Source organism: Lissotriton vulgaris, chromosome 3_1 (genome assembly GCF_964263255.1).
Source record: "Lissotriton vulgaris chromosome 3_1, aLisVul1.2, whole genome shotgun sequence".
Taxonomy (NCBI): Eukaryota; Metazoa; Chordata; class Amphibia; order Caudata; family Salamandridae; genus Lissotriton; species Lissotriton vulgaris.
This window is the reverse complement of record NC_141689.1, coordinates 153,985,205-154,010,835: the sequence shown is the minus strand read 5'-3', so window position 1 is coordinate 154,010,835 and position 25,631 is coordinate 153,985,205. Positions and strand designations below refer to the sequence as shown.

General features: G+C 45.9%; 1 protein-coding gene across 4 annotated transcripts in view; it reads left to right on the top strand.

Moving 5' to 3' along the window:
- Positions 1 to 25,631, top strand: part of UNC13B (unc-13 homolog B) — a 3,024,149-nt gene that overhangs the window by 2,303,422 nt on the left and 695,096 nt on the right. For all 4 annotated transcript variants that reach the window (XM_086960243.1, XM_086960242.1, XM_086960241.1 and 1 more), the window contains 2 exons: positions 13,621 to 13,754; positions 15,400 to 15,485. In XM_086960243.1, the coding sequence (XP_086816369.1) occupies positions 13,621 to 13,754; positions 15,400 to 15,485 (220 nt within the window). The remainder of the gene's footprint in view (positions 1 to 13,620; positions 13,755 to 15,399; positions 15,486 to 25,631) is intronic.

Here is a 25,631-nt window from a genome sequence, read left to right as displayed (position 1 = left end):
ATGTCGTAGTCACAACTGATCCTTTTTCAGACACTCCCTTTCATCTGAGGTGTTCTGGAAACAGAGCAGTTTTGGACTTATTCTCCCTACCAGCGAGTCGGGAATATCTAGGCTATGATACTAACATTTCAGCCTCTATCCTGGGTTTTGGTGAGTCTGACTCTGAGACCGCTGGACCTCATGACTGTCTGCATCCTGCTAGTGATGAATGTCAGTTGTCATATGCTGGCTGGACCAAAAAAGAGCTTTTTTGTTATACCTTGAACACACAAAACCGTTACAGGTGGATGATCAACTTTTTGTGGGGTATGTCTTAGCCAAGAAATGGAAGGCCATGCAGAAACAAACTATTTCCCGATGGATCATACTCTGCATTAATATCTGCTACGCATTGGCTAAGAAGCAACTCCCTGAAGGTGTGCACACTCATTTCACCAGAACGAAGGCTGCAACCACTGCGTTGGCATTGCGAGTTTAAGTCCTGGACATCTGCCAGGCAGCGACATGGGCTTCGCTCCACACATTCACCAAACACTACTGCCTGAACAGTCAAGTCAGTTAGGATGAACACTTTACTTGTTTGGTCCTGCATGACTTTATGGTTTAGGCCGTTTTCGCAGACCCACCTCCGGGGTGGTATTGCTTAGGCATCTATTCTAAGGTAAGGTATCTGCGGCTAGAAATCTCTTATCAGATGAACAAGTTACTTACCTTCTTATCTGGTAGAGAGACTGTCTAGCCACAGATTCCTTACTGACCCACCCATCCTCCACGCTCTGCAAATGCATTTCTAGGCAAAGAACTATTCCCTTTTTGATGTTCCTAGTTTTCCACTCCAGTGGTCAGTGTGCTTCATGGCTCAGCGCATATGGCATGAAAAGTTGCAAAAACAAAATGTCAGTGTGCTGGGGTGGCGCAGATATAGGCATTGTGCACGTCACTTTCCGCTTGGACATCGCTATGCGGTCCCGAAAGACCCCACCTACTGCTGTGCAGGGGTAATGCTCATGAAAATTTTCCAGATCCATTTTGACGCCTGGGGATAATTCTAAGCCAAGGAATATGTGGCTAGATAAAGTCTCTACCTGATAAAGAGTTACCGAAGGTAATTACCTAATTCCTCCAGCACTGATGCTGTTCATGGTACTGAGTCCAGCCTATTCAGAGTTTCTGGTGCTGGGGTCTGAGCCATCCCCTTTCCTCCACGCAGTGGTGGATGTTCCAGCATGCATGGGTCCCCTTTTGTTCACCTCGGGCCCCATGAGACCTTTCATGGCTCATGGGAATCCTGCTGGCGTTTCCTCCCTTGGCTCCATGCTTCCCCGCTGTTCCCCATGGAACACATCCGGCACTGAGATTGTTGCCAGTAGACAGTTTGTGGTGTCACTATAACATTATCCCCGGCTATGCTGCTGCCTCCCACAGAATGGCTTGTATTGAAATCTGTAGCAGTCCCCGTGAGGGCTAGGAGAGAGGCCCAGAAGATAGTGGAAGAAAAAAGATATAAAGTGGAAAAGAAAAAGATCTGGTCGTGCCAGCATTACAGGCGAATGATACACAACAATCTTGGCTCTGACTTCGATTCCTTTCCAGTTTCCAATGGTGATATTGAAGAGGCAGCCAATTTGCTGCCTTCTTCTTCTGATACTGCCTATCCGAAGACAAGTGGGCTAGACTCTTCACCTGGTATAGATATGCACTAGCCTTCGTCTTGGCTTCACCGTAGAAGTAGCCCCTTTTTCATGTTGTCCTCAGAAAGTTAGCAGGCATACTGGAACTGGCTCTTTCTACTATGGAGTCCAGGTCAAATATTCTGACTAACAGCGTACAACCTGCTCTATCTTCAACTGAGGCACTACTGCCTTTTAATGAGCCACTCATGGAACTGGTGAAAGATGAGTGAGAAAGGTCCACATTGGTCCTGCAGTAAACTGATGGTGGCATGTAGATATGGACCAGACCAACACTGGATGACCTGCCATTATTTTCAGTGCACCTTTCCCCTGGAGCCTGATGGTTCAGGTTTCACCCTGCAAGAAGCAAGCCCTTGGAGCTTTCATAGTTAACCTATCTAATAAGAATTCAAATAAAGAAAATTGGAGGTGATATGAGAAAAAGATCTTTTCAGCGGGCAGCCTGGCCAGTTGTTCCCTCAGTGCATAGCAGAGGCATACTCATGCTTTGTGGGACATTGTGGCATTGATTGTTCCTAACTTGCCGGATCAACTTAAGGAACATTTTGCTGAAGTGGTGTGTGACAAACATGACGCCTGTAGGCACTTCATCAGGGCTGGACTTGACAATGCAGACTCTGTGGCTAGGACTATTAGTTCCTTAGTTTCTGTGTGTGGACATTTTTGGCTAAAGTCAACAGGCTTTTCAGGGGATGTTCAAGCAAAGTTGATGAATGCGCCCTTTGATGGAGCCAATCTTATTGGGCACAATACTGACTGTAGCCTTGGAAAAGGTTTTTAATTTCTTCAAGCCTGGAGTCCGTTACATCGGACTAATAGTTCCTGCAGATTGTAGAAAGGTGGTATGCTGTACCCTTCCAATGGCTCCTCCACAGATCCCTCCACCTCACTCCCTTTTCTTAGAGGAGCATCTTCGAATCCTACAGCAGGTAATGGCAGCCCTTCTGCCGAAAGGACTACTAGAGTTGGTTCCAGTTGAGCAGGGTTGCTAATCTGGTACGTCCTGGTTCCCAAGAATATCCAGTCCTTGATCTTAGGCTCTAGAACCTTTAACTTTAGAAGGAAAAGTTCATGATGCTATCCCTGGCTCAGGTTCTTCTGCTCTGGAAGCAGAAGACTGAACAGAATCCCTCAAATTGCAGGATGTGAAATTCCACATACGGATCTTGCATTTGCGCAGGAGGTACCTGTGCATCGTGGTACTTACTACCAGTTTGTGGTACACCCTTTAGGCTGACATTGGCATCTCAGGTCTTCGCCATGGTGATGGCAGTTGTTGTGACTAAACTCAGAAGGTTGAGGATCTTCATATTCCCGTACCTGGAGGACTGATTGCTCAAAGCAAGCTTGTCGCAGATGCTGTTGCAGCAGCATCTCTGCTATTCGAGTTGGGCTTTTCCATTCTCAAATCTCACTCAGAGCCCTCTCAGTGCAGCTAGTTCATAGGGTCAAAACTGGACATAGCTCTCCCTCATCGTTAGAAGATCTAGGACATTTGGGATATGATTCTGTTATTTGGGACTGAACTCGAGTTCCAGTCCTGATGTTCCTTCGTCGCCTGGATCTTATGACTTCCTGCATCATCCTAGTCACGTTCTTGTGTTGACATTAAGGCTCACCAGTGGTGCCTTCTCAGGCACCGGTTTCCAGCACAGAGTGACATCTGTCAAACTCGTTTGCTTTCTCTAGGACACTGCTGTGGATCTTGACTAATGGTTGGTGGAGGAGCACCTGTCCTTAGGGATTTCCTTCCTCCCTCCACAAGCCATGACTACGGTGGTGATAAATGCATCCACCCTTGGTTGAATTTAAAGTGTGGAGGAAATGGAGATCAGAGGCCTCCGGTCTCCAGTAGAGCAGGTGCTGCACATCAACCTGCTCAAACAGATGCTGATTTGGCTTGCGATCTAAGCATTCTGCCTGTATGTTTGGGTTCACTCCGTCCAGATCTTGATGGACAATACAGCAAGTAAGAGTGGAGTCTCATCTTCTTTATCAAGGAAGGAGTTTTGAGGCACTGAGCTTGTGCACTTCAGCATTGGGTCTTGCAAGCCACCAACAATCTGGCTGGCTCTCTGAGTACTAGGGCCAACAGCTTCAGTCAGTGTCATCTTGAAGACCTTGAGTGGTGTTCTACCCTGAGCTGGTCCAATATATCTATTACCTATGGGGTACCCCACAGGCGGACCTTCCTGCAACTCTCAACAGTGCCCATTTCCCTCTGTTCTGTTCCCCCCAATATCCACTTCAGTGAGCCTTGGAGGATCCATTTTACTTTAGGTGGACCTTTCTAAAACACTATGCTTTTCCTTCAAAATCCCTGATTCCTCAGTTTCTGAGGAAAAATTGCCAGTAGCTGACAGAGAAAGATGTGGTATGCAGACAATCCGCATCTAACCCTGTGTATCCCACTCTGTTCATCTCTCAGTGTTGTCCTCTTCTCCTAGTCGGAGGGGCAGGTGCTGCATCCTAAACTCTATAGTCTCCACCTTTATGCCTGAAGATTGAGCGGGGATACCCAAGCTCCTTCCTGCTGTCTTCGGAGGTGGTCAGTGTAATACTGTCAGCTCCTTGCTCCCCCCCCCCAAGGTGGTCAACTCTGTAAGGTGGAATAGGTCTTGAGAGGCTAGCCTGTCGGATGTCCTTCATTTTGTGCTCTCGCCAGCCCACTTGGCACCATCAAGGAATACATTGCAGCCTTGTCAGCATTCTCCAGCCTTCCATGCCATCCATACCTGTTCCAATCCCTGATCATGATGAGGTTTTCGATTGGACTTACAAATATGTTTCCATCTCCCGTTGTAATGCCCCAATGGGACTTGAACTTTGTTTTGACATTTTTTAATTTTTTTAATTATTTTTATTGAAAAGTAATTGCAGAACGAATACATTTAACGTCCATTTGATAAAGTGCATGTTTACAGTTTCGAATATACCATTACATAGGACAGACATCAATTGTAGCATCCCTCTACTTCTCAGCCGCATTGCAAGTATCTTCTTCCATTACTCCCCTTGGAAGGTAGGGCCATCGATCATTATACATATCATCTCCCTGCTTGTATTCCATTCCCCCCAAATGTTGACAATTTTGATAAGTGCTTCTTTGGAGCCCCTCCATATTTGCCAGTGCTGACTTTCAAAAAATCTTTTTGTTGGGGCTGGTACCTTGGTGAGGCATGTCAGTAAGTTGCAAGCATTGAGCGTCTGCATGCCATACACATGCTACTTCCCAGGTAAACTCATCCTCAGAATCAAGTCACTTTTCTTCCTAAAGTGGTGATCCTTTTTCATCTAGGTCAGTCCATCACCCTTCCTCCTGCCTATCCCCCAGAACTACTCCTGTAAATCTGGCAAGGCATCCAGCTGTCTTAGAACTGCCTTTGACACTCTTTAAGTATGGGTTTCCGATGAGTCTCCCGCACACAATCAATCAATCAATCAATCATAACATTTGTATAGCACGCTACTCACCCGAAAGGGTCTCAAGGTGCTTGGGGGAGGGGGTCCGCTACTGCTCGAACAGCCAGGTCTTGAGTTGTCTCCTGAAGGCGAGGTGGTCCTGGGTCAGCCGAAGGTGGATGGGGAGGGAGTTCCATGTCTTGGCCACCAGGTAGGAGAAGGATCTGCCTCCGGCGGTTGCTCTTCGGATTTGTGGTACAGCGGCGAGGGCGAGGCTAGTAGACCGTAGCTGGCGGGTGGGCGTGTAGAAGGTCAGGCGGTCGTTGAGGTACTTGGGGCCCAGGTCGTTGAGAGACTTGTGTGCGTGGGTGAGGAGCCTGAACGATCCTCTTGTTGACGGGGAGCCAGTGCAGGTCCCTCAGGTGGCCAGAGATGTGGCTGCGTCGGGGGATGTCCAGGATGAGTCGGGCGGAGGCGTTCTGGATGCGTTGGAGTCTTTTCTGCAGCTTGGCTGTGGTTCCGGCGTAGAGGGTGTTTCCGTAGTCCAATCGGCTGGTGACGAGGGCCTGGGTGACCGTCTTCCTGGTTTCGGTTGGGATCCATCGGAAGATCTTGCGAAGCATGCATAGGGTGTGAAAGCATGATGAGGAGACGGCGTTGACTTGTCTGGTCATCGAGAGGGAGGAGTCCAGGATGAAGCCCAGGTTGCGTGCGTGGTCTGTTGGCTCGGGAGCAGTGCCCAGGGCTGGGGGCCACCAGCAGTCGTCCCAGGCGGAGGGCGATGGTCCCAGGATGAGGACAAGGGTCTCCGATCATCATTACACGTGAAGCGGAAGCCCTGAAATGTTAACTGATGACTGCAGGGCAGGAGGCGTTTTGCGTACAACCATCAAGAAATACTGCCCGGAGGTGAGTGACGCGGTGGGCTCGCCACGCAGCCTGAGGGTCTGAACAGTGGTGAGTGGTGGGTCAGCGCTACGCCAGATGGCATGAACCCCCCCCAAGGCTCCCACTAGCAATAGGAAGCACCCCTTGGCAACGCGCACACGATCCCCAATTGGAGGCAGCGTACCAGCTGCAAGTCAGTGCGGAATTGTCTTATACACATAGTTTACCTGCGGTGTCGGGAGGCTGCCGCGAGATCTGAGAAGCCGCACGGCAGACTCGTTTGGGGTTGAGAGCGGCAGAAGTCGTGGGAAGATTGGTGCTTTAACCCGTAGAGAGTTCCGGTGACGGGAGCCACGCTTTTTTTCGGCTTTTGGACGGAACTGATGGAATCCTGCAGGTCCGTGACTGGACGGCCCGGGCAGATTTACACACCCTTGTTCCCACTTGGCCCTTTGGAATACTCAGCAGCCCTAAAACAGGCCAATGTTGGGAGGGCCTGAGCAACAGGTTTGAGGGCAAGAAGGCGGAGAACCCAAACGGGGTGGGTGGCGACTAGCACACTGTACCTTGGATATTGCTGAGGACTAGGTAAAGGGCACAAGGTGTTGCAGTGACGACGGTGGAAGAAGGAGGACAGTTGTCATGGACTGCCAGGCCTAAGTGTGCCATTTTGCATATAATTATCAGTGGGGGAGTTTAAATTTTGCTCTCACGAACAAGCAATAAGCTACGGCAGTCAGTAGATGGTCTAACTGCAACGCAATCTCAGCTGCATTACTAATTCTCTGTTTTGCAGATGGCCCTGAATGCGATAGTCCTGACACTTGCTTCTACATAATTACTGCTGACCACCACTGTCTTGTAGCAGAACACCGACGGACACAGAGCCTGCAACATGGGTAAAATGGACCGGACCCAATCCAAACTCACTTTTGAACAGCCAAGAAAGCAGCCAGAGCAGAGTGCGGATGAGCACCCCTCGTCACAACAGATGACAGGAGCAGCGGGCGGGGTCACGAACGATGATGTCCAAGCAATTTTCACAGCGATTCAAGCGTCTGTCCATTATTGATGGAAAGATAGATTCTCTGACATATAGGGATGACAGGGTGTCTGAACGCATAGACAAGCATGCCGAGAGAATAGACATGGCCGAACGTAGAATATCTGAAGCAGAAGATAACCAAGTACAGATTGACAAGAAACAGACCAAGATGGAGAAGCAACTAGTGGCTAGAGCTGCAAAAGCTGAGGATTTAGAAGCGAGGTCCCGAAGAAACAACTTTCGCTTCACAGGAATATCGGAGATGACGAATACAGGACCAATGAAACTCTACGTGGAAAAGCTACTTGTATCATTGGTAGAACGCAAGACGTTCTCTGACATATTTAAAGTTGAGGGGGCACATAGATCCCTGGCGCCAAAAACACCTGTTGGATCAAGACAGCATCCAATAATAGCGAGAATATTAAACTATAGAGACAGGGACGCAGTGCGTAGAAAGGCCAGAGAATTGGGCAAGTTGAACCATGGCGGAATGGATATCTCCCTCTACCCGGACTTCAGGCGCCAGTGCAGGAAGCAAGAAAGAAGTCTGGAGTGGTGAAACAAGAGCTGAGAGACTCAAACATACAGTATGCCATGCTGCATCCAGCGAGACTGAGAATCATGGTTGGTGGCAAGGCACGGATATATAATGACCCACAGGAGATGTTGGAAGTTCCTTCAACAGAAGGGGCAAACGAGCACGATGAGGAAATCGCCAAGAGGGGAGCAGGAAGAGCAATCCACCACATCGGATGTGGAATGAATAGCAGTTACAAGTATAAAGAACTGCTTTCACATTTGATGGAATCTGAGGCGTGGACACAAGGCTCACTGTTCAGGTGTTAAGATGACCACAGGGCCATGGAAGCTTTTTGAGTTACAATTATAATCGAAATGATTACTGGGGTAACTGCCCGGAGCACTACAGCGTACTGTGGATGAGGGAGACGATGAAGGCGTGCCTGTGGCAGGCCATTCCGGGCCTCGAGACTGAACTGAAGTCCAGGACCAGATAATTTGATGAATGATCCTATGTTTGTTCTGCATTTGGGACACCTAGTTTATTAAAAACAAATTCTGGGGTAAAATTCTAGGCTGTTGCTTACAGGTTCTTGGGCTCGCGCACGGCTGTGAGTTCTTACCAAAAGTAGACTGGTTGGAAAGGTGACCTAGTAAGCGAAGCGTCTGATATAAAAGTTGAATGGGCGTTTAACCATGTGGGAACAGCTCCACAAGAAACGGGGCGGGAGCTCTGACCCCTCAGTGTGAACCGCAACAGTTATTAGATGGGATTTCTGTATGTTTTTGTTCCAGGGGGAGGGGCGGCATGGGTGGCATAAGGGGATATTGTTCTGGGTTTGTCTCCGTAGTTGAGGGATGGGCGGAGTGTGTGGTGGGAGCGGGTTGGAGAAGGAAAAAGGTCCAGTCAGCATTAGAGAAGCGCTACGCAACTGTCTTAAACCGACACACTGACCCTCAAGGGGTGGGAAATCCATATTAGGAAGAGTAGCGACATGGCTGATAGAAACTCGAATACCCGTAAATTTACGTTCATGACATGGTATGTCCGCGGTCTTCAGAATCTGCAGAAGATACGCAGAGTACTGGCATATCTAGACAGACATAGGGTGGACGTTGCCTGCAAACAAGAGACACACCTCACCCCCCACACGGAAGCTAGGATGGGCACGAGATGGGCGATGTATCGTGCGGCATCCTCATTCTCCACGCCAGAGGAGGGCTGATGCTATTGAAGCGAGGCACCCCCTTCCAACCACTGCATACTATCACAGATGACCACGGTCTATATGTTATCGTACATGGCAATTTTGGGGTTACGACACTGACAGTAGTGACTTCATATGGCCCAAACACGGACGATACCAGCTTTTACGAGACCATATGGGCCAAACTTAGTGAGTTGCCCAACGCAACTGTTATATGGGGGGGCCATTTCAACACATGCCTTGACCCAGCCCTAGACAGATCCACAGGCAATGAGAGGTATGGCAAACAAGCCGCTAGAGCCTTGAGAGAGGGTATGGACGCTTGGGGTATGATGGATATATGGCGAACGAGACACGTTGGCCGTAAGGAAGGCACCTGCACGTCCACAACTCATAACTCATGGTCTTGAATCAACTACTGGCTTATTACTCAAGACGCGTGCACGTGGACAACAGACATCGAACATCTACCAAAGGCTTTGTCCGACCACTCCCCGGTCCGCCTCGCGCTGGATGTCCCCACACATATAACTAGACAGTTTACTTGGAGGCTGCAGAGTAGTGCACAACTAGACCCGGTATTCCGCAGTGAGCTACGGCAAGCCATAACGGACTACTTTGACTTTAACGCGGGGTTGGTGGACAGTGCGGGCTCGTTGTGGGAGGCGTTTAAGGTCACAATAAGAGGACACTGCATTAATAAACATGCTGGTACCTTGAAGGATATCCAGCAACAATACCGCAGCAGAACCCCATTTGAGGACACGCAATCACACGCGAACGGATATCTTATCAAGGAATAGGAGGTCATCAATACCCCTGCCTACCTACATTTGAGAACACCGAACTTCCGAAATCTAAGGTGCATCCTCAACCAAATTCAATTGCGATTTTTTTGATCACGCTCAACAAGAGAAGCATCATCATCTTTGGTAGATTTCGACATAAACCACGCTCAATCTTTTTATAAACCATATAATTCAGCAGAGCAATATATCAAGAAAGATGATCCAAGTTACACAAAGAAAGCAATTATAGATTTGGATTGCCATTACTTAAGGACACAACACTATTCCTTAACACCCCTAAACAAAGATAGGATTTTGATCCAGCTTTATCCGTAAGCACTCCTAACCGGGAATACACCAAGTGGTTCTCCAGAAGAAGGCGTGAATACGCCGAAACGCGCGTAGAGACAAATTAATAACTCCACTTGTTTGGTCTTTTTTATTCAAATTTTTTTTAAAATATTATGTGTATAAATTGAAATTGTTGTGATTTACAATATTGTTATGTGGAATAATGCTATTTGTAATAATTAGGAGAAAGTAATTATATGTTTTTTAATTGTGTCAAGGACTTAATTAAATATTGTTTATATACTTTTTTAATAAATCAATCATGAATAATACACTTACTTATTGTCAATAATTCTATGTGCACTACTGCAGGTGATTTACTATTTGACTACAACAAATCAATGTTCTCCAGTACCTGTTATCCTCTCAGGACCGTTTAGTTGCCTAGGTATAAACTATTTTTATAATATCCAGCAACAATTGGCCATGATTGAAAAGGACATTGCACAACTAGAGGAGGAACATACGATGATGCACAGCCCGGCACTGCTTGCCAAGATTAGGGAAAAAATGAACGATTATCAACAATACGCGGCTGACGAAGTCAAGTATAAATCGCGCAGATTTACAACACTTATGTATGGAGAAGGGGGCAGACCTGGCCACGCCTTGTCCGGCAAAATCCAACCGGCCCTAATTGCGACTTTTATTACCCAGATGACTGACGACAATAATCATACCTGCTATGACACCTCATCTATATTAGCTTAATTTAAAGAATACTATAGCGAACTCTACGATACAAAAACGACGACTACACTATCAGACATAAATCAGTACTTGCAGGATATTGCCATAGCTTGTCTATCCGACACGCATCGCAAATTTCTGAGCCATCATATTACGAAGAATGAAATTGTGGATGCTATTAACTCCCTTCCAAATAATAAGGCTCCTAGATTGGATGGGCTTCCTGGAGAGTTTTATAAAAAATATAGTGAGATACTCATACCTAATCTAGCTGAAGTGCATGAAGAAGCATACGAGGAGGGCAAACTACCCGCTTCGCTAAGAGAGGCTCTCTTGATCGTGTTTTCCAAACCAGATAAAGATCATACAAAATGTGAATCCTACAGGCCACTCTCTTTAATAAATATAGATGCAAAGATTCTTGCAAAAATAGTTGCGACCAGGATACAGCTTCTACAAGAAAAACTGGTATTGCCAGACCAGGCAGGGTTCGTACCCAATAGATCCACTACTCACAACCTCCGAACCATCTTTTCTCTATATCATCACTTAGACCCTGGCACACCAGCGGCGGCAGCCCTACTAGATGCGGCGAAAGCCTTTGATTCTGTAGAATGGGTATAAATGCTTACAGTGTTGCGCCGAATGGGCTTCCCAGAGATATTTTTGAAGTGGATAGAAATGCTATATTACAGCCCCAGCGCCAGAGTCCGGATTAATGGACAAACGTCCGATCCTTTACGTATAAGCAGAGGAACGCGTCAGGGATGTCCCTTCTCCCCTATCTTATTCACTATGATACTAGAACCTTTGGCCTGTAAGATTAGACAAATGCATCCAGAGGCTGCGCTGCAGTTCCATCTCGGGCCCCTCCACATCTCCCTCTATGCAGACGACATGGTGCTGTTCACCAGACACCCGGACATTCACTGAAATGCATTGATAAGAGAATACGTTCGGTTTGAACAGAACTCAGGTTTGCGGATTAACTGGGTTATACCGCTCACGCCGGCCACAGTACGTCCGAATCTGAACTACCCTTGAATTGCAGAACGGACCCGGTAAAATACTTAGGTTTATGGATACATAGGATCCGGAATTGGTGGTGAGGGAAAATTATGGGAGAACTATGGCCAAATTAGACGACCAAATAGAAAGATGGATACGGCTGCCCCTATCACTTGCAGATCGTATAGCTTTGCAAAAAATGATTGTCCTACCGAAATTGTTGTATTTATTTAGCAATATCTCAATTTGGTTAACACAGGCATTGTTCTCGAAATTAAGGACAGCAATGCAGAAGCAAACCTGGGCTGGAAAACAGGCTAGAATATGCTGGTATATATTGACGCAACCTTACCACAAAGGCGGCTTTGGGGCGCCTGACTTGCAGTTGTACTACTATTTGGCTCAGGCTCAACACGCCCATTATTAGCTACAGCCAAACACCTTTACGCCACACGTAGTGGTAGAGAAGGATAGTGTATATCCAACACCCCTGCCGGCGTACATATCAGACCCTAGATCCTTTATCCATACTGACAGGATTCAGCCAGTCCAATGCACCTCAAGAGCATGGCACATGCTGGCTCACAGAGCCGAGAAACTTCCTGTCTACGCACCAGCACTCCCACTGACTCACCATCCGAAACTGACTGTTACACAGGAGAAGGGTATGCTTCAACTCCTGCAGGAAATGGTTAGTCACAATTGCTTATATATTACAACAGGGCAGCTTTATTGTGAGGTAGGGCCCATCGTTAAGCATACACCAAGCACCTATGAAACAGTTTGCCCATATGCGCTTACAGGCAGCGATAAAGGAACTATTCTTCACATATCCGGATGAACCACCCAAACTGCAAGCCCTACAGGCATTATTAACTGCTCCCACCCGTCGGAAACTGATTACCCGCTTATACAACACATATCAGCTAGAGCAGAGTGGAATAGTAAACAGATCACTGCATAAGTGGGAAGAGACACTAGGGGACACCATAAGCGAACAGGACTGAGACTACAGTTGTATATAGCTGCAACTAATGACACCGAATTGCAATCTACGTATAGTACACTTTAATTTTTACATCAATTCTACTATACCCCGACTCAACTACACAAATATGGCCTTCGCCCGAATGATAAGTGCTACAGGTGCGAGGCATTGAAAGCCGACCTCTTCCATATGGCATGGGCCTGCCCACAAATACATGAATACTGGGAAGAGGTTACGGGAGCACTCACAACCATGCTATCTGAAACAATACCGAACGCACCATGGACATGCCTACTGGGTATATACATGATGGCACATGCGAAACGGAGGAAGTTTTTAGCGGTTGCATTATTACTTGCAAATCGCAGAGTCGCCATCCGGTGGGGCAGTAGACGCCCCCCTAGATTCAAGGAATGTCTCAAAGATATGTCCTATTGCAGAAACACATTAGAGATTTATGCGGAGGAGTTACCACTAACGTCTAGACCCAGGGATTATTGGGAACCTCTGTTGCACTACCTACAAACTACACAGACAGACGAGTAAATCTCAGGCTGAACAGGGCGGTAGTAGTAAACGTTGTTTTTTCTATAGCTTCCTGGGAATGAACGAACTAGAGGGGGTGGTTCTGAATATGTATAAGGAATGTATACTGAAACTGTACAACTTGAAATGTTAAACTGTTCTATGAGATGCCTAGATCCAAGGTGGACGAATTTGAGTCAAGGCAATGATAATGTACACTCCCACAGAAATAGGGGTTAAACACAATACGTTTTGATGTTGGTAAATTATGCTGCAGAAGCTTGTATTATAAAATGTACATGATGCCTTTTTAATTGCTGTCTGGGACCAATAAACACATTTTTTTTAAAGTATGGGTTGCCATCCTAAAAATCTGTCAAGGAATCCAGCAACCTTAGACCTGCCTTGGACAACCTTTGAGTATGGGTATTTGAAGAAACCTTTGTCCTTGGAAAATAGCTTTATTGTACTTCAGCAATTAGCTATGAATTTTCTTTTGCTTTATTTTCAGAACAAAAAGCAAGATTTGCCACCAGAGGAGCAGGGCCCTAGCATCAAGAACCTGGACTTCTGGCCGAAACTCATCACCTTGATAGTCTCCATCATAGAGGAAGACAAAAATGCCTACACCCCTGTACTCAACCAGTAAGCAATGTGTCTGTCCATCCTGTTGGACCAGTGTTAGAATCTTTGTCTGCTTTGCTGCATTTGTTTAACTTTCTCCTATCTTTTGTCTTTTGTGTGTTCCTAGAGAATCCCTTTGGTATCTGTCTGTCTACCTTATGTGTCTATGTCTCTATAAATAACTTTTTGCTTTGGATGGAAGAGTTTCAATGGGTTCAGGTCTGGTGGAGATCTAACCCTTTCGCCTTGATAAGTACAAACCCCCAGCTCAGGGAGGCGCCTAAACCCCGGGTGAGAGTTCTCTCTTCTTGTGCTGTTTTCTTGTATGCTCCTTGTCACATGTGCTCTGTGTGGAACACCTCTTTGCACTGCCCTTAATTTTTTCATAATTTACTTGGTAGAGCTGCCAGAGCCACTGTGGTTGACACATTGCAACCAATATCAGCTTAGGCATTGTGTGCTGAGTGGCACAGCTAGAATTAGTCAGGATGTCTATGGGATATACAGTTCTTGATGGTTCCTGATATGTTGCTTCAGGAAACACACAGATTGAGATGCATGTGACTTTAGAAACTCTGTCCCAGCACCTCTTTTAAACCCACTATAGCTTGTTAGAATCCTGATGGCAATGCATGCAAGCCTCATTAGATCAATTGGAGCCTGTGTAACCAGACTGTGCAATTATAGGGACTAATGACTGCTGCTTGGAGCTCGGGCTGTGTCTTGGTCATGTGCATCAGTTGATGCATTCACAGCACCCCTGGTCTATAAGTTAACATCCTGCAGATTCCAGTCTCCAGTTAAACATTGTGTCCCACTCAATAGAGTGGCGCGGACTTTAGTTAAATTGACATTGATATTGAAAGCTTACATGGGTCTCTAACTCCATAGCATATTTCTAAACCTCCTCCTCATCTGGTTATTTATCACAATATATCTCTAGCGTTGACACGCCTATCTACCAGTATAATGTTCCTAAAACTGACATTGTTACCTAACAAAATATATTATTTTAAAAGCTTCTATAGTTATTTAAGACAACCTGAATATGTGTATTGCTGATACTACTCCATCAACCTAATGTGAGGATGAAGCAAATGGTAAAGTGATGAGCAACACAGACGCTGCAAGTCAATTTAAATAACAAAGTAGTAAGATCAGTGTTCAGTGCTTCTGAAAAACATTGCCTCTTAGGTTTCTTAATGTATATTCACAACCCAAAGCAATGTGTATTGTGCTCAAACAATGAAGTAAATCGAACACTTGCATTATATATAGATAAGTCTGTCAATGCAGGGTGGCTTCTGTTTGGCTTGTAAGTATCTCCAGTAAAAGAGACCCCCACAGGCACGAAGGAGGGCTTGGGCCTAACAACTGTCTTTTAGGTATTGAAGGGCACATTCAGAACATGTATCATCGGGTGTGGACTGCCTGGCTCCTGGAGCATCAGGAGCACACTTTATTCAGTATGTAGTACTGGTTCTCAGGGCTTGGGAAACTAGGTATCGAGTAGATAGGGAGTGTTTGCTTTGATAGATTATTGATCTTAGTGTTGGAATCCAAGACGCAGAACCAGATTCCACTGATAGGATTGAGGGAACAATCAGACACATTAACTACAGACACAGTTATGTCAAAGAACAAACAATGCCGTCATTCCTTGCAGGTTTCCTCAGGAACTGAGTGTGGGGAAGATCAGTGCTGAAGTCATGTGGGGCCTCTTTGCACAGGATATGAAATATGCCATGGAGGGTAAGTGGTTCTTCAGATGTCTTACTTGTAAGAGTTATGCTCTTTGAATTGCTGTCTTGACTCAAGGCGAGGATATCAAATTAGTTATCGGGATAAACTACATGGAGGATGTTGCACCAAATTACTGTTGAATGCATAGGATTGTATATATCAGCCAGTGTCCTTGCTGAATTGCAAGAAGTAGAGGGGTACACCGAGTATCCGGAGGAATGATATTCATTATGGCCCAAGAGAGAAACATGTCAACACTTAAATATTACTGATCATTCTCACCCAATGTCTTTCAGTTAATCACTCAAATATCAGTTTAAATATATTTTGGAAATCCAAATATTTTTTCCAAACATCAGCTTATGAATTGTGAAATTACACGCATTTTGTCTCAAATGTACACATTTCAATGCTGGAATGCATATAATATTTCAACCGAGCAAAGTGTTACAATTTAGCAGGCTAGGCCCTGGACACAGTAGAGCTATCAGTAGCTCGTGAGCTGCTCGTTGTAGAAGCCTGAGCAAGAGTGTGTATTAGGAAATTGACACATTTAAATTGCTATTGTTTGTAATTACTTGACATCAGTCTTGTTTTCTTGTATGTGACTGTTTATGTTTTGTGTTTTCTGACACTGCGACAACACAACTTGATATTGGAATAGTAATCAATTTTCTAATATAGACCCCATTCTGGCCACCATCTTGCTTCCAAGAGAGGAAACCGCAACACTGGCGTGTCTGTTAAGTTAGATTGCTTTTTAGATTTTTGTGGCTCTCCTTTCTAGGGACTTGAATGGTTATTTAACGCTTAAGGGAAACAAACATTTTTCAGGTCAGTGACAACTGAACAAAAAGGTTCCAACAGTTTATGGCACCAGTGTTAACGTCCAATTACTTGCTGTCTTGATTTCATTGTCTGCAGTGGGAGGAACAAAAGGGGGACATTTAAAAAAAAAAAAAAGTTTAATTGAAGAAACGTGTTATCTTTTCGTAGGTTTAGGACAGCCTAGGCTGAGGCCATAATGGGACTAGACTTTACTAGTCATTGAACTCTCATCAAAAGCTTTCTACTTCGAAGATGTATGTGTAACTGCGGTGATAAGGCACTTACTTCAGATGCCTTTACCCGGATGTTGCCTCAGAAGTTAAATAAAGCTAAAGCAAGATTGGCTCACATCCCTGTGCCTAGTGGCCAGTCAGCGTTGGTCTTAACTTTTTTAGAACATTTGTAGTTACTGCTGCCAGGCTTGTCAAATTGTTGAAACTGGTGGCAACTGAGGTGGGAGCCACTGAACTGAGAGCTGAACTGAGAGCTATCTGAAGTTTGTCTTTTTTTATGCAGGGATCAAAGATTTCTGTAACTGCTAAGTAGGTGAGGAAAAGCTGACAAAGAAATTCTCATATTAATTGTATTGTATTGTATGGCATATTTGTATAGTGCTAAACTGTCACCCATAGGGTATCCTGGCGCTTGACTTGGTCAGCTATACGCAACTTTATGCTGCCTTAAAACGTTACACCAACCTAGGAAAAAGGTGTGTTTTTAGACCCTTTTTAAAGGAAGAAAGGTCCTCTTTACTTCTCAAGGACAAGGGTAGAGCATTCCATAACTTGGCTGCAGTGAACCTAAAGGAGCGCCCGCCCATCCGCGTACTTAGGATTTTAGGGATTACCACCAAGCAGGCAGAGGAGGAACGGAGAGATCTAGTGGGGATGTACCAGTAGAACATCATCTGAAAGGAAGATGGCCCCTGGCCATGAAGGGCCCTGAAGACAAGACATAGTGCTTTAAAATCAGTGCGCCGGGTGATTGGCAGCCAGTGGAGATCCATGAGCGCCAAGGAGGATGAATCAAGACGCCGTCTGGAGTGGGCCAGTTTAGCAGCCATATTCTGCACTCGCTGCAATTTACCCACTAGGGCAGCAGGCGCGCCCAGAAGTAGCGCGTTGCAGTAATCAAGTCTGCTTAAGATGATACTACGCACTACCTTTGGGCGAGCATGAGCCGGAAGGAAAGACAGAATCTTCCGCAGTGTACGGAGCAGCAGCATGCACGTTGCCACGGTTTTATTGACAAACGCGTCTAGCTGTAGATTAGATTCAAACAGCACCCCCAGGTTTCGAGTGGACACTGCCGCTGCCCCCGAGCCCTGGAAGGAAGGAGAAATGAAAGCTAAACAATCATTTTTTAATGTATTCATTCCATATTTAAAACAGGACACGCTTTGGAGCGTCTAAGCATTGTACAACTTAGTCCTGGGGTAATTGGGATAGACAGTGTGTCACAATATGTCATTACTCTACGATTCCTCAACTACGCAATTTACTTTATAGGGCCAAGTAAAATCAATCAATCAAGGGCTTTTATAGCGTGGCTACTCACCTGTGAGGGTCTCAAGGCGCTGGGGGGGGGTGAGCTGCTGTTCACATGGGTTGGATGATCATTTGAAGAGCCAGGTCTTGAGGTCCTTCTTGAATTGGGTCAGCGACGCGAATTGCCTGAGGTGGAGGAGCAGGGTGTTCCGGGTCTTGGCAGTGAGGTGGGATAACGAGCTTCCTCTGGTTCTGGTCTTGTGGGTCCTCGGTATGGAGGCTAGGGCGAGTTGGGCCAGTGGAGTTGTGCGTGGAATACGAGGCAGTGGTTCAGGTATGCTGGTCCTGCGTCGTGTAGAGCTTTGTAGGGGTGAGTGAGGAGCTTGAAGGTGATTCTCTTGTTGACTGGGAGCCAGTGGAGTTGTCTCAGTTGTTGCGTGATGTCTTTTGAGGTGGGGGGGGCAGGTGGAAGGGGGGTTTCAAGGACCAGTCTGGCTGTAGCGTTTTGAACGTTCTGTAGTTTCTTGAGCTGTTTCTGGGTGACGCCAGTATAGTGTGTTACCATGGTCTAGTATGCTGGTGATGAGTGTGTGGGTGACTGTCTTTCTGAATTCTGTGGGAATCCATCTGAATGTCTTTAGAAGCAGGCGGAGCGTGTGGAAGCAGGCTGAGAAAACTGTGTTGATTTGGCGGTTCATTGTGTGCGTTGAGTCCAGTATGATGCTGAGGTTGCGAGTGTGATTCGTCGGATTGGGGGGAACCCAGAGCTGTTGGCCACCAGGAGTCGTCCCAGGCTAAAAGGGTGGGTCCCAGGATGAGTACTTTGGTCTTGTCCGAGTTGAGCTTGAGGCAGCTGTCTTTTATCTAGGTAGCAACAGCCTTAATTCCACTGTGGAAGTTGGTTCTGGCGGTTGTGGATTTGTTGGTGAGAGAGAGGATCAGCTGGGTGTCGTCCGCATGGGAGACAATGTTGAATCTGTGGCTTCTGACGATGGCTGCAAGGGTGTTTATGTAGACGTTGAAGAGGGTGGGGCTGGAACCCGGGGACCTCCATATCTGATCTCCGTGGGTTCTGAGTGGAACAGTGGTGGTCTAACTCGCTGAGTCTGGCCGGTGAGAAAGGAGTGGATCCTGTCCAATGTCTTGTTGCAGATACCAGCGTCATGGAGTCTCTTGATTAGGGTGCGATGGGAAATGGCAACAAAGGCATTGGTGGCCTTCTCAATTACCTAGGCTGAGAAGGGGAGGAGGGAGATGGGTCTGAAGTTTCTTATACTGTCTGGTCTTCAGCAGGTGGTTGATCTCTGCTTGTTTCCAGTCGTTGGGGAAGGTGGCGGTTTCAATGGAGCAGTTGATGGTGCAGCAAACCTGGGTGAGATGGCAGCTGCTCTGTGGAAGGTGTGCAGTACAGGCAAGGATCCATCGGGGCTCCTGAGTGGATGCTCTTCATGGTCTTGTTTGTGTCCTCAATTGTAAGCGGGGTACAGCAGAGCATGGTCTGTTGGGATGCAGTGTGGTTGTGTGCGATGGTGCCTGGCGTAGTGGGCCGGTCTAAGATGTCACAGCTGTTATATATCTTCCTGATCTTGTGGTGGAAGAAGGTGCTGAGTGTATTACAGAGGTCTTGGGAGGGAGGAACGTCTGTGATCTCACTTTTGGACCTGGTAACATCATAGTTACAGGAAAATTAGTAATAATATTAGTAGCAATATAGAACTATTGAGGGTCTAGCACTGACGCTACTTATTAGACAGCAGCTAATTGATGGTGTCAGAGTGTGGAACCAAAGGTAGGCTAAGGAAGGGACAATAACAGATTACCTATCTGTAGGTTCAGTAGTGTTGTGTGGTTCTTCTTTCACCTTGTGTCATTGTTTAAGTATTTCTTTCCCACCCGCTAATCTTCATTTGCCCTCTCTGCCTAGTGTTTGTCCCTGCAAGGAAGTGTCCATTTGTAGCACCCATCTATGAGTTATGACTTGAAGGCCTGGCTGAGTTGCCTTGCTTTTGGTTTGTGGATTCCTTTTTACCCTTCACTAGTCTACATCTACTGCAACAAGTGACAGTATTGCAGAATTACTGATACAACCTGTTCTTTACAGCTCATAAAATATTTCTTGCGTACGTCTCTATACAGTCTAGGCAAACTCCATTGCTCGTAAACCACTTTTTCCCCAGTTCACTGACAACGCACTGGTGACTATTCAATGTAATATTTGCGTTGCAGACATTTTATCATGTGTATCATATCTAGATAGGTGTGAGCAGAGACCTAGCAGTTTAGGAGTGGTTGTAAGACATTTTGTGCACCCTCACCTTTTCTAATAACAAGGAAATGCATGTGCAATGATGGAGGCCAGTGTGGTAAGGTAATTGAACTGCCAAGGAATGCAGTAGGTTCTTTCCACAGTGCTTCCTTCCTTCACTGAATGTACTGACCCAAGCTGTGCTGAAGTGCTCTTCCCTGAATCGTTGTGGACTCATCGGACACTCTAGAGGTATTGCTGACCTTGCCTCCTGAGCTGCTCCTTACTTCACTTAAGCGAGTGCCTATGCTGAGGCTTCTTTAGGGAGCTCCTCGGATATGCTGTGTGTGCTCTCCGTACAGCTGCTCACTTCATTACGTGAGTGCCTGTGCTGAGGAGGCTGCTCTAGTGAGCTTCTCTAATGTGCTGCGTGTTCTCTCAGTAGAGCTCCTCACTTCATTACGTGAGTGCCTGTGCTGATTTGGCTGCTCTAGGGAGCTTTTCTGATGTGCTCTCAGTAGGCAAAGGTACTTAAGATGCCCTCCCTTTTAAGAGCAATTTGCCTCTCAGTAGAGCTCCTCACTTCAGTGTGCAAAAGCTTACTCTAGGTGGCTGTGTGTGCTCTCGGAGAGGGCACATCCTGAGCTGCCCCTCCCATTTTTTAGCAGGTCGTTCTTCAGCAGGGCTCCTTACTTCACTATGCCAGTGCTTAAGCTGAGAAGGCTGCTGTAGGGAGCCTCTCAGATGTGCGGTGTGTGCTCTCAGTGGGAGCATGTCCTTGAGATGCTCCTCCCTGTTGTTAGTGGGACGTCGCTCAGGAGAGCTCCTCACTTTGCTTAGAGAACAAACCAAAACACAGTATTTTCAGTACGTTCGGCCAGTGTGTTCATGATACCTTTATGTTCGTGGAGTGGGATTATTGGTTGTGAATCATCTCTGAACAGTTATCACCCGTCCCCCTCACTGATACTGAAGTTCTAACAAGAGCGCATGCTGCTCTGCATTGGTCCCACTGAAGGGCTGTGCACTGATGGTGGTGATGATCTTTCCTAGTTCATCACTGTTCTTAGTCTGAGCCTGAGCTAACCTCTGCGATCGCCTTAAACTTAGAGGATGGGCGAGCAAGAGTGCACAAAATGATGCATGTCTGTAGCACGCCTTAGCACGGGGATTCTCAGCTCCATGAACCAGAAGATGAAGCCATCATCTGGGTTCAGGTGCTCACCTTGGACGCTTTCTTAGTATCAATGTTTCTTATTTCCTCCGCCGCAGGCTCATCCTCTGCTAATAACATCTCCCTACTTTAACAGGAAGCATATGTTGTGGATCCATTAAATTTTCACCTTGGCCATCATCACGTCTCTTCGCCAGTGGTCATCTCATCTTAGTTCATCATTCTTGCACGTGGTATCCAGTTTTTCTTTGCACCCTTAAACAGCCCTTGTCCTTCATATTTGATCCTCTAGTGAGAAGGGGTCTAAAGTTATAGAACCTCATTGGATGGCCATCAGAGAGAGTGCCCTGATTCCAAGCATTGTTTTAAAATCTGTCTTGCTAATTTCCCAAAATAATCGGATGTAAAATTGCAAAGAAACTGCAGTATGTTATTATATTTTTTGAAGAAACTAGTAAGTTCACAGGGAAACTGCTTGTACTCGAAATCTAAGTTAATTCATACACTGTACTTAAAAAGACTGCATCTAAGGGCTACATACGGTGTAATAAATTGATCTAAAACTGTTAAAACCAATCTTGTAACTTTCACCACACACTGATTACAGCTCTTTTCCATGGATGGTGTGTCTAGCTAATCCTGTTACGGTGTATGTCCTAGTGGCTGAGACGTTAGCAAGATGTTCTCTTGTGTTAGTGTCGCAGCCTTTGGGAGCTCTGTCTTGCAAGGGGTAGGTCCAAGCGAGATTGATATCAGAGTGAGTCATGTGATGGATCTGTAGTGTGCATACAATGTTGCTCGACTATACACATTCAAAAGGACACACTCTCTGGTGTCTGCACTTTGGTACAAGGTCATTACTTTGTCACACTAGAGTGTGGTAAACAGTTATTGTAACTGTCCCACTCATTTATCAATTCAGACACTCATTTCAAATTAATAATGGAGCAAATAGGGAGTGTTACCTGATCCATAGTTTGTGAAGAAAGGAATGAGCTTCTGCATCTTTCATCCTCAGTTAGCTTTAACTCCCATCGCCACCATGTACTGCCCTCCAACATGAAACATATGTCCACAGAGAGTGCGATTTTAGATCATCCACAGTATTACACTTTACATCTAGATTCATAGAACACTCATGCACAGAATTAATTACACATTCACATTTTATTTCTACCTTTCACATTCATATTGTATTTACCTTTCACAAGCAAAGTGTGGAGGGATTTATGGTAACACCTCAGCCTTAGCTGCCACCTTTGTGTGTCCTATCTCATTTACATCTTAGGCAAGTGATAGGGAGCATATTAAATAATACCTCGTCAGTGGTGGAAAGCACCTCCAACATTAATGGGCCTATTTAATTTAATGATCATATTTCCTCTGTGTGACTAGCACAGAGGCCTGCCTATGCACTCATCATTGTATTCAGTGCTTTATTCACTTAGATTCGCCCGAGGGCAGGATCTACAGGGACACTCTGATACTTGAGGTCTAGTAAACTAGTTGCTGTCACAACTCTGTATTTGCGTCACAATCACCTATACACTTTGCTCTATAAAGAACCTGAACTTTGTCGTAGTTTTCTCCCCCACCCTCCAAGGAGGATCATTTGCTGGCAATTTATCATTTCAGCATTATAAGCTCGAGTTTGGTTATCTGACTGTGTAGGGTGGACCTCTAAGGTGTCCCCGCGTCAGTCCACATGGTTAATTATCAGTGATTTTTGACAACTGACAATGCGGACACACTTTAGTGTTGTTTTTAGATGTCTCATCCAGGATCCTTAAAGACACTATAGTTCATGACCACTGAACACCTTTCAATCCATTTCTAGCTTACATTCAAAATTTTCATATTAACATATCCAAGAACACATGAAATGGGTCGCTGTTAAAACAGAGTTCATTTTCAGTCACGAGAGACACTAATTAAATGACCTTTAACTTAACGTCAAGGAATGTACAGAAACTCAACAGACTCGTGGATACCTCTGCACACAGGTGTTGAATGGAATGATACCTTAAAACAGCAGCCTATGCTACTGAACAGTTCTCATACGTAAGTGTTTATGCCTTGAACTTCGAAATGATCATCTCCAGTACTGGGCTTGCTGTCCTCAAGCAACTGAAGGACTACAACGCCACAGCATGCGTACAGATCGGCAATTGAAAAGCCGGAGTCTCACATCTGGGTTCACAGAATCTCCTCAAGTGCCCCATGGGAATTTGTCTAAAAGCATTGAAGAGTTCCAATTACCCAACTAGTCACTCTAAAATCCTTCCATCACCACTGACCTAATTCAAATTCATCTTGTTCATTTGGCAGCAGTCTCTTGACTAGATCCACATTGCGTTTCACTCATTCATTGAAACCGCGTCTGCAGAAACTTGCACTGTGCAAGTAGTATGAGCTCAGTCATAACCACAGTGCCCACCTTCACCAGCCCTTCTTTGCTAAATATGTGGAACCCAACCATAAACAAGTTCAAATGCAACTCCCTCCAGTCTTCAACTTAAATCATTCCATTTCTATAGCTGCATACGCTGACGCGAACAAAACTGAACTCCTTATGGCTGGGGGAGCTGAGTGACATGACAAGGATAGTACGATCTGTGCGATATTTAGGTAAATTTAGTCCTTGCTTCGAGCTTATCTATACTTCTCTGCTTCATTCCACAACATTTCAATTAGACTACAAAAACAATCAATTTTCTTAGTACGCTGGATTAATTTCAGTAAAATTAATATCTCCTAAAATTAATGTTTTCATTCCATCTACTACCGCTCTACATACTTGCTCTCTTTTTCAAAAAAGTTGATTCTATCATCAGACTGTTCAAAAGACATGGTAAAGTCCCACACAGATCCATCACCCTCCCCGAACTTGCTCAGTGTCGTAACGTAACTTGAGAACCCCACCCCACAAAGTACATGGCAGAGGTGGGCCCCCTCAATGTCAGGAGCCAGTCAGGAGCTCTCTGGCCCAGGGCCCGCCGCACAGCGCCGAAGCCCCCCCTGCAACACTGGGGCTGTGGGGCTATTGTTACTCCACTGGACTTGCTATATTCAGAGAGGCGTGGGGTTTACCTGGCTGCAGTCTGTATTTTTGGGCTCCCTCTTGTCAGTGATTACAAGCTTTATATTCTGCTAATTATCCTCATGGTCCTTGAGGCGCCCTGCCTGACCTGCAAATGGATGCTGTCTCTCCCACTGACGGATATTACTCACCTGCGCTCACCTCCCTTTAGACATGTGGACACGGGCCCTGTCATCATGCTGCACCACTGCATTGACTACACCCCCTTTGCCCCGGTCTGAGTTTAGCAGCAAAGACTCCACCACCTTGCCTGGCCTCAGTTGGTGTCCCCACGACGCCCTACCACTCATTGATAATTGATCTGGCCATCTACCCGATCTTGATTACAACCCACATTGAGGGGGCCCACCTCTGCCATGTACTTTGTGGGGTGGGGTTCTCAAGTTACGTTACGACACTGAGCAAGTTCGGGGAGGGTGATGGATCTGTGTGGGACTTTACCATGTCTTTTGAACAGTCTGATGATAGAATCAACTTTTTTGAAAAAGATTACAACCCTCACTGACCCTTCATCCTGCTCTCCCTCCAGGGCATTTACTCGTGGATCTTTCCCTTGACTGTGGAGACCTTGCTATCTGACTGACACCTGGTGGAGCTACCTGTTAGCTAAAGAGGAGATGGGCTGTGGATTCCCCCTCGGCCGTTACCTACCCTGCCGGACCTGGGACAGACCATCCTTTGTCTCTCTGTCGTATCCCTCTCCTACTCCTTCACCCTACCCCTTTCCCCCTCTACGCTCCTTTTCTCTCGTCATTTTCGCTCTTTGAATGTTTTTCCGCTGAGACCTAGCTATCTGACGGATGCCCGGTGGAGCAACCTGATAGCTGAAGAGGAGATGGGCTGTAGATTCCCCCGTGGCCGTCACCTACCCAGCCGGACTGGGGGCAGACTTTTCCTTCGTCTCTCCGTCGTATCTATACCTTACCTCTTTCCCTTTTTCACTCCATTTTACTTACCCTCTGTTCTTTTAATGTTTTAATGGTATGTTTTTTTGTAATTTGTGACTGATGTAATTTGGCAACTATGTGGAACCTTATGTAAAGCGCTCTGATACCTTCGGATCTAGCCAGCGCTATATAAAACACTTTAAATAAATAAATGGTCACTTGTATATCGAATGAAAGTAAAAAAAACGCTCCATATTGAAGTTTAGGGATTCTGAAGTTCAAAACTCAAATGTAGGTAAGACCTGGAGTGAAATTCACTACTTCATGCGTATTTCAGATCTGCATACGTTAACATTGTTGCATGTTAATTAACTAGCCCCTCATTTTACAGATGACTTACAAAATGCTATTGGCCCGGATACATACGACCTTTT